General features: G+C 46.0%; 1 protein-coding gene across 3 annotated transcripts in view; it reads left to right on the forward strand.

Annotated features, from left to right (window-relative positions):
• IRF5 (interferon regulatory factor 5) overlaps positions 1-12271 on the forward strand; it is a 68175-nt gene that overhangs the window by 18313 nt on the left and 37591 nt on the right. For all 3 annotated transcript variants that reach the window (XM_089676952.1, XM_089676953.1, XM_089676954.1), the window contains exon 2: positions 3966-4205. In XM_089676952.1, the coding sequence (XP_089533078.1) occupies positions 4032-4205 (174 nt within the window). In that variant the 5' untranslated portion in view covers positions 3966-4031. The remainder of the gene's footprint in view (positions 1-3965; positions 4206-12271) is intronic.

Below are 12271 nucleotides of genomic sequence, written 5' to 3' on the forward strand. Positions count from 1 at the left end.
GAGAACTGTATGTAAACCATACAGATCTCTCCCGTCCGCTCCAGCACACTGCTTTTTTTTTTTTTAATTTTTTTATTGGACATGTTTAATAGCAAAAAGTCAAAAATATAGTTTTTTTCTCAAAATTGTCGGACCTTTTGTGTTTATAGCGCAAAAAATAAAAACCGCACAAGTGATCAAATACCACCAAAAGAAAGCTCTATTTGTGGGAAAAAATTACATAAATTTCATTTGGTTGCAGCATTGCATGACCGCGCAATTGTCAGTTAAAGTAACACAGCGCCGTAATGCAAAAAATGGCCTGGTCAGGAAAGTGGGTAAATCCTCTGGAGGACAAGTGGTTAAAAAAGAGATTGTGTTTTTTTTTTTGTTTTTTTTTATATCTATACACAAAGGTTTTTTTTTAATCTGCACTCACCGGCCACTTTATTCGGCACACCCTGCTAGTGCCAAGAAAATATCCCCCACACCATTGCACCACCAGCAGCCTGAACCCTTGATACAAGGTAGAATGGATCCATGCTTTCATGTTGTTTACCACCTGAATGTCGCAGCAACCAGTCTGTCCATTTTTCTCTGACCTCTGACATAAACAAGATTTTCCTCCACACAACTTCTGCTCACTGAATATTTTCTCTTTTTTTGAACCATTCTCTGTAAACCCTAGAGATGGTTGTATATAAAAATCTCAGTAGATCAGCAGTTTTAGAAATACTCAGACCAGACCATCTGGCACCAAAAAACCATGCCATGTTCAAAGTCACTTACATCCCCTTTCTTTCCCATTCTGATGCTCCATTTGAACTTCAGCAAGTCATCTTTACCACGTCTACATGCGAAAATCATTGAGTTGCTGATTGGCTGATTAGCAATTTGTGTTACGAAGCAATTGAACAGGTATACCTAATAAAGTGGCCAATGAGTGTATATTTTAAAAGGAGTGGATTGTTTTAGAAGGTGAGGGTTTACATATACTTTAAACAGTACACTTTTCAAGAAGTTTACATTGCTTTTGAGAAAAGGGAAAACGTTTTTATTGTATTTCTCACAACAGCATTTTTAACGTGGGCTGCACAGTTTGACAGCCGGCACCGCCTGTCAAACTTGCCCATTGCGTTCCATGTGGCCACACTGGAACCAAGAGCCAAATGCTTGGCTCACAGTTGTTTAACGCCGTCCTGCATTGTAAAACTGATCTTCAGCGATTAAAAAGAAAACTTAAAGAAATAAATAAAACAGGCGTTTAGGAGGCAGCCATAGTGCCTCCTGAATGTGTGTCAGCTGCTGCACTACCATAGTTCATAGAGCGGTAAAAACTGAAGTCTTGTCTGAAAGAGACCTAAAGCTCTCCAGGCAGAAATCAAAGAGGCCCTTTAATGCTGCATTGTACAGGGATTAGACAAAAATATGGAAACACTACATGATTTGCAGGTGTGAAAGTATTGATATGTTTCGCATTGAAAGCGGAAGTGATGTAACATTCTTTTGCTTCCGCTGTGTGATAGCTGACAGGTGGGAAGCCTCACTTTCCTCATTCACTGCGTGAAGCCTTAGATTGAGCTCTGCTGTCTCTTTTGCAGCAGTTGTTTTCTTATTACGGGGCGCAATCCTGCGAAATGTCCTTTTTTTGTCTCTTCCGGTCAGTTGACCACGGCGACCACGCTTATGCTTATCAGACAACAGTGTCCCGGAAACTGTATATATGCCGTCATAACCATTGATACTGTACCTCGCAACACGGCAAAGAAATTGGCAAGTCACAGAGGCACCAGCTAAGCGGGCACCAACAGTTTGGCCTCTTTGAAGCTTATTAACCACTTGCCCTCCAGAGGATTTACCCCCTTTCCTGACCAGGCCATTTTTTGCGTTCTGGTGCTGTGTTACTTTAACTGACATTTGCGCGGTCATGCAATGCCGAACCTAGATGACATTTACGTCTTTTTTTTTTTTTCCATAAATTGAGCTTTCTTTTGGTGGTATTTGATTGCCTGTGCGGTTTTATTATGTTTTGCACTATAAGCAAAAAAAGGCTGCCAATTTTGAGAAAAAATATTTTTGACTTTTTGCTATTAAAATGTCAAGTCAAAAAATTTTAAAAATCAAATTTCGTCATAAATTTAGGCCAAAATGTATTCTGCTACATGTCTTTGCTAAAAACAAAACCTGTAAATGAATCAGTTTACGTGAAAGTTATAGCGTTTACAAATGGCGGTATAGATACTGGGATTTTTTTTTTCCCTACTAATAATGGCGGCGATCAGCGACTTTTAGCGGGACTGCAGCGGGCATTCTGACACTGGGAGGGAATTAACTTGGTGTCACTGATATCCCCAGTGACACCTATACAGTGATCAGTGCTAAAAGACCGCATTGACACTGTACTAATGACACTGGGCAGGAAGGGGTTAATGTGAGGGGCAATCAAAGGGTTAACTGTGTGTAGGGAGTGTTTTACTATGGGGCGTGTTCTTCACTGTACGCACACTGATCGGGATGGCTGTGCTGTGCACAGCCATTCCAAGCAGTGTACCCGAGCTGACAAAACAGTCTTCCTCCCCGTCGGTGATTGTCGGTAATCACTGGCTGGGACCTGGTGATTGACATCCGTGGCTGCGAAAGGTGGTGCAGGTAGGGCGTGCACCCCCTACCTGGAAATGCAAAATCACGTATAAATACGTGATTTTATGTACCCGTGCTGCCGTGTAGCAGTATATTTGCTATACTGCGGCGGGGAAGCTGTTAAGCTCTGACATCACTCCCTATTACTAGCAGTGAATGACAAAAGTGATGCTTCCCACCTGTTAGCTAGGTGTCTCATCACACAGCAGAAGCAAAAGAATGTTACATCAATTCCGCTTTCAATGCAAAACATGTTGTCACTTTTACAACTGCAAATCATGTAATGTTTCCATTTATTTTGTCTAACCCCTGTATTCATGAATACATCATTTTGTTAAAAAAAACATAATTTGCAATCAGTGCATGTACCTGGTTTTGTCTTGGTATCAGCCTCTTGCTGTCCCTTTAAAGCAGAGCTCAGACTGGGAGAGGGAAAATCAACACAAGGAGCCAGTCATTTGTGAAGTCTTGCTCATGTGCTAACAAAGATCATGCAGATAAGAGGAAAGTATTCTGCTTCTTTTGTTTCACTGCCCAGTCATAGGCTGGAAGAGGGACAAGATGTGTAACTATTAGTTGATTGCAGTAGGGGAAAATAAGGTCTTCTGCCCTGGCAGACATGGTTGTGCTGTGTGGCAGAGGTGTGTAAATCTCAGGACAGGAGAGACAGAAATACAAATCCTATGACAGGGAAAAACCGCTTACTTATATGAATTTCATCTGTTTTAGCAAATTGCCCGGAGTTCTGCTCTAATCAACGATTATATTACAATACCATTTTGAATATGAGTGTGTATTGTAAACTACATTTAATAACAACATAAATCCTATATATAAAAAATATCCTATTTACAAGCCATTTCTCTGGTAATGGATGTTAAACCCAGCGCTCAAGTGTCCCCAATCAGCTGCTAGACTGCACAATAACACCCCCTGGCAAATTTCAGTATGTAAATTCAAAAAGTCCAGTGTTTAAATATATGCAGCTGTTTATTCAATCAATCAACAGGCCAAGTATATCCAGTTGGTTCAATCTCAAAGATTCTTACCAGATTTTCCGACCCATACGCCAATAAATGCGTCTAATATAGCTTTTTTTTTCACTCCTACGTCTCCATGTCTTCATCCGGTAACAGAAATTGCACAGGAGCCACAGGAGGAAAACAACATTGTATGGGGGTCAGGGGTGAAAAGAAGTTGAGAAACAACGCCAATGATCATTAACTAGCACTGCATAAATAACTGTAATGAATATTTCTTGTAACTGTAAGATGAGAGCTTCAAACTAATACTTTTAATGTTCACACATTTAGAATTGTTTTTTGTTTTGTTTTTGTTTTTTTAAGATGGTGAGGTTGGTGTGCAGTGCTGCTGTCAAGGTTTTCTAACCATCCACAATTCAGCACCTGGAGATGAATCCGCATCCACGCCGCATCCGTCTTAAGCCATGGCTGGTAGCACAGGTGGACAGTGGGAGCTATCCAGGCCTACACTGGGAAGACAGGGACCACAAGCTATTCCGCATTCCATGGCGTCATGCAACACGTCACATACCAATGCAAGATGATGAGAACACCATATTTAAGGTGAGCACATTATAACAACACTTTAATGGCCTTCCAGTCAGAGGACATCATATGACTCTGGCATGCTTCCTATAGGTCTTTCTTATTACATGTTTTCTTACATGCAATGGATCTTTAAAATACTGATTTCCAACTAGGAGACACGTGATGACTGCATTTTTCAGAGTTGGATAAAATACTCTCTTCCTTTATTTAAAAAAAACAAAAACAAGTTAAGACTTTTGAACATGTTTTGATGCATATGCAATGTATTTTGCTGTTTTAAAGTGGACCCCCCCCCCCAAAAAAAAATGCACACAGGCAGACTTTTTAATACAGAAGAGACCTGTGTCTGCATTAAATCTTCTTACCTGCCTCTCCACACCAAACACAGTGTATACTGTATACAATTTCAGCATCTGCCAAGATGGAGGAACTCCAGTGCATGCACAGGAGTGATGCCATCTCCACCTGTCTAATCAAAGTGGCTGAGGATCGAAAATCTGGAAGAAGCCCAAGGAGAACATGTCAATGGCTGACAGGCAGGGAGCTCCTGAACATTGCATCACTGGAGTGGAGGTGAATATAATTTCACTTTAAACTGAAGTTTTGATTGGGCCTTAAAGTGCACAAGGTGTTGAGCTACCTATAGACAGCCCATGTACAATCTTGTTGTCATGAGAAGTCTTTTGGGTTGGCTTGCTACATTATCATGAACCTCACGGCCCACTAAGATAAACTTAACTCAGGAGAAACAATAGTGACAGCAGGGGCGGACTGGCCATTTGGAAACTCGGGCACTGCCAGAGGGCACGGGGTCAGTATGGGGCCCCATGAGATGCCCCTGGTACCTTTTTCATAGGCTTTTTTGAGTTTGGGCAAGGACACAGGGGCCCCATGATCCTCTATTGCCCGGGGACCCCATGAGTTGTCAGTCCGCCCCTGACTGATTGGATATTTTCTAACCTGACCTCTCATTATTCTTCTTGAGGACTCTCGGCTATAACTATGTGCAGGGCACACATATGTCTAAAATTGTCACTCAGTTTGACTGAAAAAGGCAACATTATGTCTGGCATGAATGATTATACATAGAGATGAGCGAATCGAAGTATCCGAAGTGGAATTCGAGTCGAATATCGGAAAAATTTCGATTCGTGCCGAATCCGAAAAATAGCCTAATTCGGACGCGCGAATCGAAATTTTTCAGAAAATGGCGGCTGACATGTGCGGCGACGGAGCGGGGATGTCTGGGAAGGCGCGCAGACAAGGCGCGCTGACCCATAATGCATTCCTCAACTACATGTGATCGCATCAGCCTATCAGCAGCCAGCCAGCCAGCACTGTGTAATGGTCGAGCTATAAATAGCGGCCATTTTGGAATTCTTCATTTGCCTGCAGTTATTGAACAGAGGCAGACCGCTCTGTACTAGGGACAGGGACAGAGTTAGGGCCACAGAAACGATAATTGGGGACAGAGAAAAGTTACTTAGGGACAGAGAACCATTACTCAGGGACACAGACTTGTTAATGAGGGCAACAGAATCGTTATTTAGGGACAAAGAAACGCTAGTTAGGGCCACAGAATTCATAATCAGGGACAGACAGAATTGTTACTCAGTGCCAGAGAATTGTTACTTAGGGCCACAGAAACGTTATTAGGGCCACAGAATTGTTACTCAGGGACAGACAGAATTGTTACTGAGTGCCAGAGAATTGCTACTCAGGGACAGACAGAATTGTTACTGAGTGCCAGAGAATTGTTACTTAGGGCCACAGAAACTTTAATTAGGGCCACAGAATTTTTACTCAGGGACAGACAGAATTGTTACTGAGTGCCAGAGAATTGTTACTCAGGGACAGACAGAATTGTTACTGAGTGCCAGAGAATTGTTACTCAGGGCCACAGAAACTTTACTTAGGGCCACAGAATTTTTACTCAGGGACAGACAGAATTGTTACTGAGTGCCAGAGAATTGTTACTCAGGGACAGACAGAATTGTTACTGAGTGCCAGAGAATTGTTACTTAGGGCCACAGAAACTTTACTTAGGGCCACAGAATTGTTACTCGCACAGACACAGAATTGTTACTCGCACAGACACAGAACTGTTACTGAGGGCCACAGAACTGTTACTTAGGGACAAAGAAACGCTAGTTAGGGCCACAGAATTCATACTCAGGGACAGACAGAATTGTTACGGAGTGCCAGAGAATTGTTACTCAGGGACAGACAGAATTGTTACGGAGTGCCAGAGAATTGTTACTCAGGGACAGACAGAATTGTTACTGAGTGCCAGAGAATTGTTACTTAGGGCCACAGAAACTTTAATTAGGGCCACAGAATTTTTACTCAGGGACAGACAGAATTGTTACTGAGTGCCAGAGAATTGTTACTCAGGGACAGACAGAATTGTTACCGAGTGCCAGAGAATTGTTACTCAGGGACAGACAGAATTGTTACTGAGTGCCAGAGAATTGTTACTTAGGGCCACAGAAACTTTAATTAGGGCCACAGAATTTTTACTCAGGGACAGACAGAATTGTTACTGAGTGCCAGAGAATTGTTACTCAGGGACAGACAGAATTGTTACCGAGTGCCAGAGAATTGTTACTCAGGGACAGACAGAATTGTTACTGAGTGCCAGAGAATTGTTACTTAGGGCCACAGAAACTTTAATTAGGGCCACAGAATTTTTACTCAGGGACAGACAGAATTGTTACTGAGTGCCAGAGAATTGTTACTTAGGGCCACAGAAACTTTAATTAGGGCCACAGAATTTTTACTCAGGGACAGACAGAATTGTTACTGAGTGCCAGAGAATTGTTACTCAGGGACAGACAGAATTGTTACCGAGTGCCAGAGAATTTTTACTCAGGGACAGACAGAATTGTTACTGAGTGCCAGAGAATTGTTACTCAGGGACAGACAGAATTGTTACTGAGTGCCAGAGAATTGTTACTCAGGGACAGACAGAATTGTTACGGAGTGCCAGATAATTGTTACTCAGGGCCCCAGAAACTTTACTTAGGGCCACAGAATTTTTACTCAGGGACAGACAGAATTGTTACTGAGTGCCAGAGAATTGTTACTCAGGGACAGACAGAATTGTTACTGAGTGCCAGAGAATTGTTACTTAGGGCCACAGAAACTTTACTTAGGGCCACAGAATTGTTACTCGCACAGACACAGAATTGTTACTCGCACAGACACAGAATTGTTACTGAGGGCCACAGAACTGTTACTTGGGGCCACAGAAACGTTAATCAGGGACACAGAATTGTTACTGAGGGCCACAGAACTGTTACTTAGGGCCACAGAATTGTTACTCGCACAGACACAGAATTGTTACTCAGGGACACAGAATTGTTACTCAGGGACACATAATCGTTTAATTAAAGAGTATGTCAGACAACATGCAGAGGAGTGGCAGAGGAGGCAATGTTTTAGGAGCGAGCAGACGTGGCAGCAGAGGAAGGGGTCGAGGCAGCACTATTCGCAGCCAGAGGCCAGTGCTCCCGGTGTCATCCAGCGGTCGTGTCTCCACCGACAACCCTGCCGTCGTCGATTGGTTGGCTCGGTCGTCTTCCTCTTCCCAGGTCACCTCTGACACCTACAGCCAACGGTCGGTGGGTACGTCAGACACAACCGTTAGTTGGCATGGCCCGGGACCAAGCCCACTGAAATCACGTGTCCTCTACCTGCCCCTGTCCTTTGGTGTTCCCTCACCAAGCGAAGTATCGCATGCTGTGGGCTCAGCCCCACTGTACAGTGAGGAAGAGCTAACAGAGGGCGGTCAGGAACGGGGGGAGACATCCGCCTTTTCAGCAGCCAGGCGAAGAAGTAGTGGCGAGGAGAGTGGCTCGGTAGCCGGTCTAGAGACAGGTCTGTCTCCTGACCCAGACGCAGCCGAGGGGGCTAGTAGTGAGGCGGAGACCCTACTTGATGATGAGGAGGTTGATCGCACTTGGCAGCCTCGTCGTCATCAGGCAATTTCTTCCGCATCATCAGGAGAAGAGGGTGGCAGCTTGGCAGCGAGCAAAACAGTCGGTGGGTTGCCCAGGAGACAGCAGCAGGGTCGCAGCAGTGTCAGTGGAGCCAAACGGCCACGGAGTAGAGCACCAGCTCCACTGCAGCCTACCACCACGGCCAGTAGTGGTGCCGGTGTGCACGGAGGAAGCAGCAGTCAGCCAGTGAGGAGTATCGGGGGCAAAGTTTCCTACTCGGCGGTGTGGCAATTTTTCGTCAAGCCGCCCGAGGAAGTAAACGTAGCCGTATGTCGACTATGTGGCCAGAAAGTCAAGCGTGGCCAGGGGGCCCATGTTGGGACTATTTGGGCCATGTTGGGACAATGGGAGACCTCCCATTGCTGCTGTCTCCATCGCCACACTCTGCCATGTGCCACTTTCAGGTCTCCTCACACACTGCTGGTGTGTAGAATTTTTTGACATAGGGTGCTGGCAGATTACGGGCCTCCCATAGCTGCTGCCAGGCCCCTAATCTGCCATGGGCCCCTATATACCGCCTCCTCATGCTGCTGCCAGGTCCAGAGTCTGTCATGGGTCCCTGTACGGCCTCCCATTGCTGCTGTCTCCATCGCCACACTCTGCCATGTGCCACTTTCAGGTCTCCTCACACTGCTGGTGTGTTGAATTTTTTGACATAGGGTGCTGGCAGATTATGGGCCTCCCATTGCTGCTGCCAGGCCCCTAATCTGCCATAGGCCCCTATATACCACTTCCTCATGCTGCTGCCAGGTCCAGAGTCTCTCATGCCATGTGCCACTTTCAGGTCTCCTCACACTGCTGGTGTGTAGAATTTTTTTGACATAGGGTGCTGGCAGATTAAGGGCCTCCCATAGCTGCTGCCAGGCCCCTAATCTGCCATAGGCCCCTATATACCGCCTCCTCATGCTGCTGCCAGGTCCAGAGTCTGTCATGGGTCCCTGTACGGCCTCCCATTGCTGCTGTCTCCATCGCCACACTCTGCCATGTGCCACTTTCAGGTCTCCTCACACTGCTGGTGTGTTGAATTTTTTGACATAGGGTGCTGGCAGATTATGGGCCTCCCATAGCTGCTGCCAGGCCCCTAATCTGCCATAGGCCCCTATATACCGCCTCCTCATGCTGCTGCCAGGTCCAGAGTCTGTCATGGGTCCCTGTACGGCCTCCCATTGCTGCTGTCTCCATCGCCACACTCTGCCATGTGCCACTTTCAGGTCTCCTCACACACTGCTGGTGTGTAGAATTTTTTGACATAGGGTGCTGGCAGATTATGGGCCTCCCATTGCTGCTGCCAGGCCCCTAATCTGCCATAGGCCCCTATATACCGCTTCCTCATGCTGCTGCCAGGTCCAGAGTCTCTCATGCCATGTGCCACTTTCAGGTCTCCTCACACTGCTGGTGTGTAGAATTTTTTTGACATAGGGTGCTGGCAGATTAAGGGCCTCCCATAGCTGCTGCCAGGCCCCTAATCTGCCATAGGCCCCTATATACCGCCTCCTCATGCTGCTGCCAGGTCCAGAGTCTGTCATGGGTCCCTGTACGGCCTCCCATTGCTGCTGTCTCCATCGCCACACTCTGCCATGTGCCACTTTCAGGTCTCCTCACACACTGCTGGTGTGTAGAATTTTTTGACATAGGGTGCTGGCAGATTATGGGCCTCCCATTGCTGCTGCCAGGCCCCTAATCTGCCATAGGCCCCTATATACCGCTTCCTCATGCTGCTGCCAGGTCCAGAGTCTCTCATGCCATGTGCCACTTTCAGGTCTCCTCACACTGCTGGTGTGTAGAATTTTTTTGACATAGGGTGCTGGCAGATTAAGGGCCTCCCATAGCTGCTGCCAGGCCCCTAATCTGCCATAGGCCCCTATATACCGCCTCCTCATGCTGCTGCCAGGTCCAGAGTCTGTCATGGGTCCCTGTACGGCCTCCCATTGCTGCTGTCTCCATCGCCACACTCTGCCATGTGCCACTTTCAGGTCTCCTCACACTGCTGGTGTGTTGAATTTTTTGACATAGGGTGCTGGCAGATTATGGGCCTCCCATAGCTGCTGCCAGGCCCCTAATCTGCCATAGGCCCCTATATACCGCCTCCTCATGCTGCTGCCAGGTCCAGAGTCTGTCATGGGTCCCTGTACGGCCTCCCATTGCTGCTGTCTCCATCGCCACACTCTGCCATGTGCCACTTTCAGGTCTCCTCACACACTGCTGGTGTGTAGAATTTTTTGACATAGGGTGCTGGCAGATTATGGGCCTCCCATTGCTGCTGCCAGGCCCCTAATCTGCCATAGGCCCCTATATACCGCTTCCTCATGCTGCTGCCAGGTCCAGAGTCTCTCATGCCATGTGCCACTTTCAGGTCTCCTCACACTGCTGGTGTGTAGAATTTTTTTGACATAGGGTGCTGGCAGATTAAGGGCCTCCCATAGCTGCTGCCAGGCCCCTAATCTGCCATAGGCCCCTATATACCGCCTCCTCATGCTGCTGCCAGGTCCAGAGTCTGTCATGGGTCCCTGTACGGCCTCCCATTGCTGCTGTCTCCATCGCCACACTCTGCCATGTGCCACTTTCAGGTCTCCTCACACACTGCTGGTGTGTAGAATTTTTTGACATAGGGTGCTGGCAGATTATGGGCCTCCCATTGCTGCTGCCAGGCCCCTAATCTGCCATAGGCCCCTATATACCGCTTCCTCATGCTGCTGCCAGGTCCAGAGTCTCTCATGCCATGTGCCACTTTCAGGTCTCCTCACACTGCTGGTGTGTAGAATTTTTTTGACATAGGGTGCTGGCAGATTAAGGGCCTCCCATAGCTGCTGCCAGGCCCCTAATCTGCCATAGGCCCCTATATACCGCCTCCTCATTCTGCTGCCAGGTCCAGAGTCTGTCATGGGTCCCTGTACGGCCTCCCATTGCTGCTGTCTCCATCGCCACACTCTGCCATGTGCCACTTTCAGGTCTCCTCACACACTGCTGGTGTGTAGAATTTTTTGACATAGGGTGCTGGCAGATTATGGGCCTCCCATTGCTGCTGCCAGGCCCCTAATCTGCCATAGGCCCCTATATACCGCTTCCTCATGCTGCTGCCAGGTCCAGAGTCTCTCATGCCATGTGCCACTTTCAGGTCTCCTCACACTGCTGGTGTGTAGAATTTTTTTGACATAGGGTGCTGGCAGATTAAGGGCCTCCCATAGCTGCTGCCAGGCCCCTAATCTGCCATAGGCCCTGTTGGTTCTGTTGACCCTTTAGACCCCTGGTCTTAATTCTCTGTCACTCGTTCTGTCTCCTCAGGCCTGGAGAAGCATTGGTTACAAGTAATCACACATGACACCGTCTTGTCAGTAACCAAAAAACTTCTAATTTATTCCACAACGAAAGCTCTCTTTTATAGTACAATATAACGTGCAAGTGAGAATACAAGCATTTACGTCAATCCTGAATAATGATGAGAAGCAAAATTTAATTATCCCAAGAATAAGGAATGTCTATTTCATAAAAACTTATCTGCTACATACAATAGAATCTGGCTAGATACTTTTCAAGGCTGTGAACATGATCTTTCTCAGGCATTTGTAATTAGTTATAAGTAACAAACAATTATTTTCTCATGGAACAGAAATATTTGACATTTAATTGTATCATAACAGAAACAGGTGCTTGTTAATACAAAGAAATAGTTGAATACTATCACCGTCTCTACCAAGGCTAAGCTAAGATAAAAAATAGAAGAATGTTGTGAGTATAGTTCTGTAATACATAACTGACATAGCATATTTTCATTAACTCATTCTGGTTATAATACAAAACAATTAATCAACATGTTAGTACAAAATGGAGTGGGGAAAACAAAATGACAGACCTAAAAGACATACATTTCCCTTCAATCCCCTCTTAAAATCATTATTTACATATATGATTTTTATTCTCCCTTATACAACATAGTTCTTTTTCTGCTTCTCTCTGTATTTGGCTAGATAACTATTGTACTCTTTGGGTTTTGGGTTCAGTGGGGCAGTTTGTTCTTGGATCACTTCTTCATACATAGTCATACCTATTCCTTTGTTCATAAGCTTCTTAATACACGGAATC

The sequence above is a fragment of the Staurois parvus genome, unplaced genomic scaffold (genome assembly GCF_062004578.1).
Source record: "Staurois parvus isolate SC_StPar_1 unplaced genomic scaffold, SC_StPar_1.0 ptg000175l, whole genome shotgun sequence".
Taxonomy (NCBI): Eukaryota; Metazoa; Chordata; class Amphibia; order Anura; family Ranidae; genus Staurois; species Staurois parvus.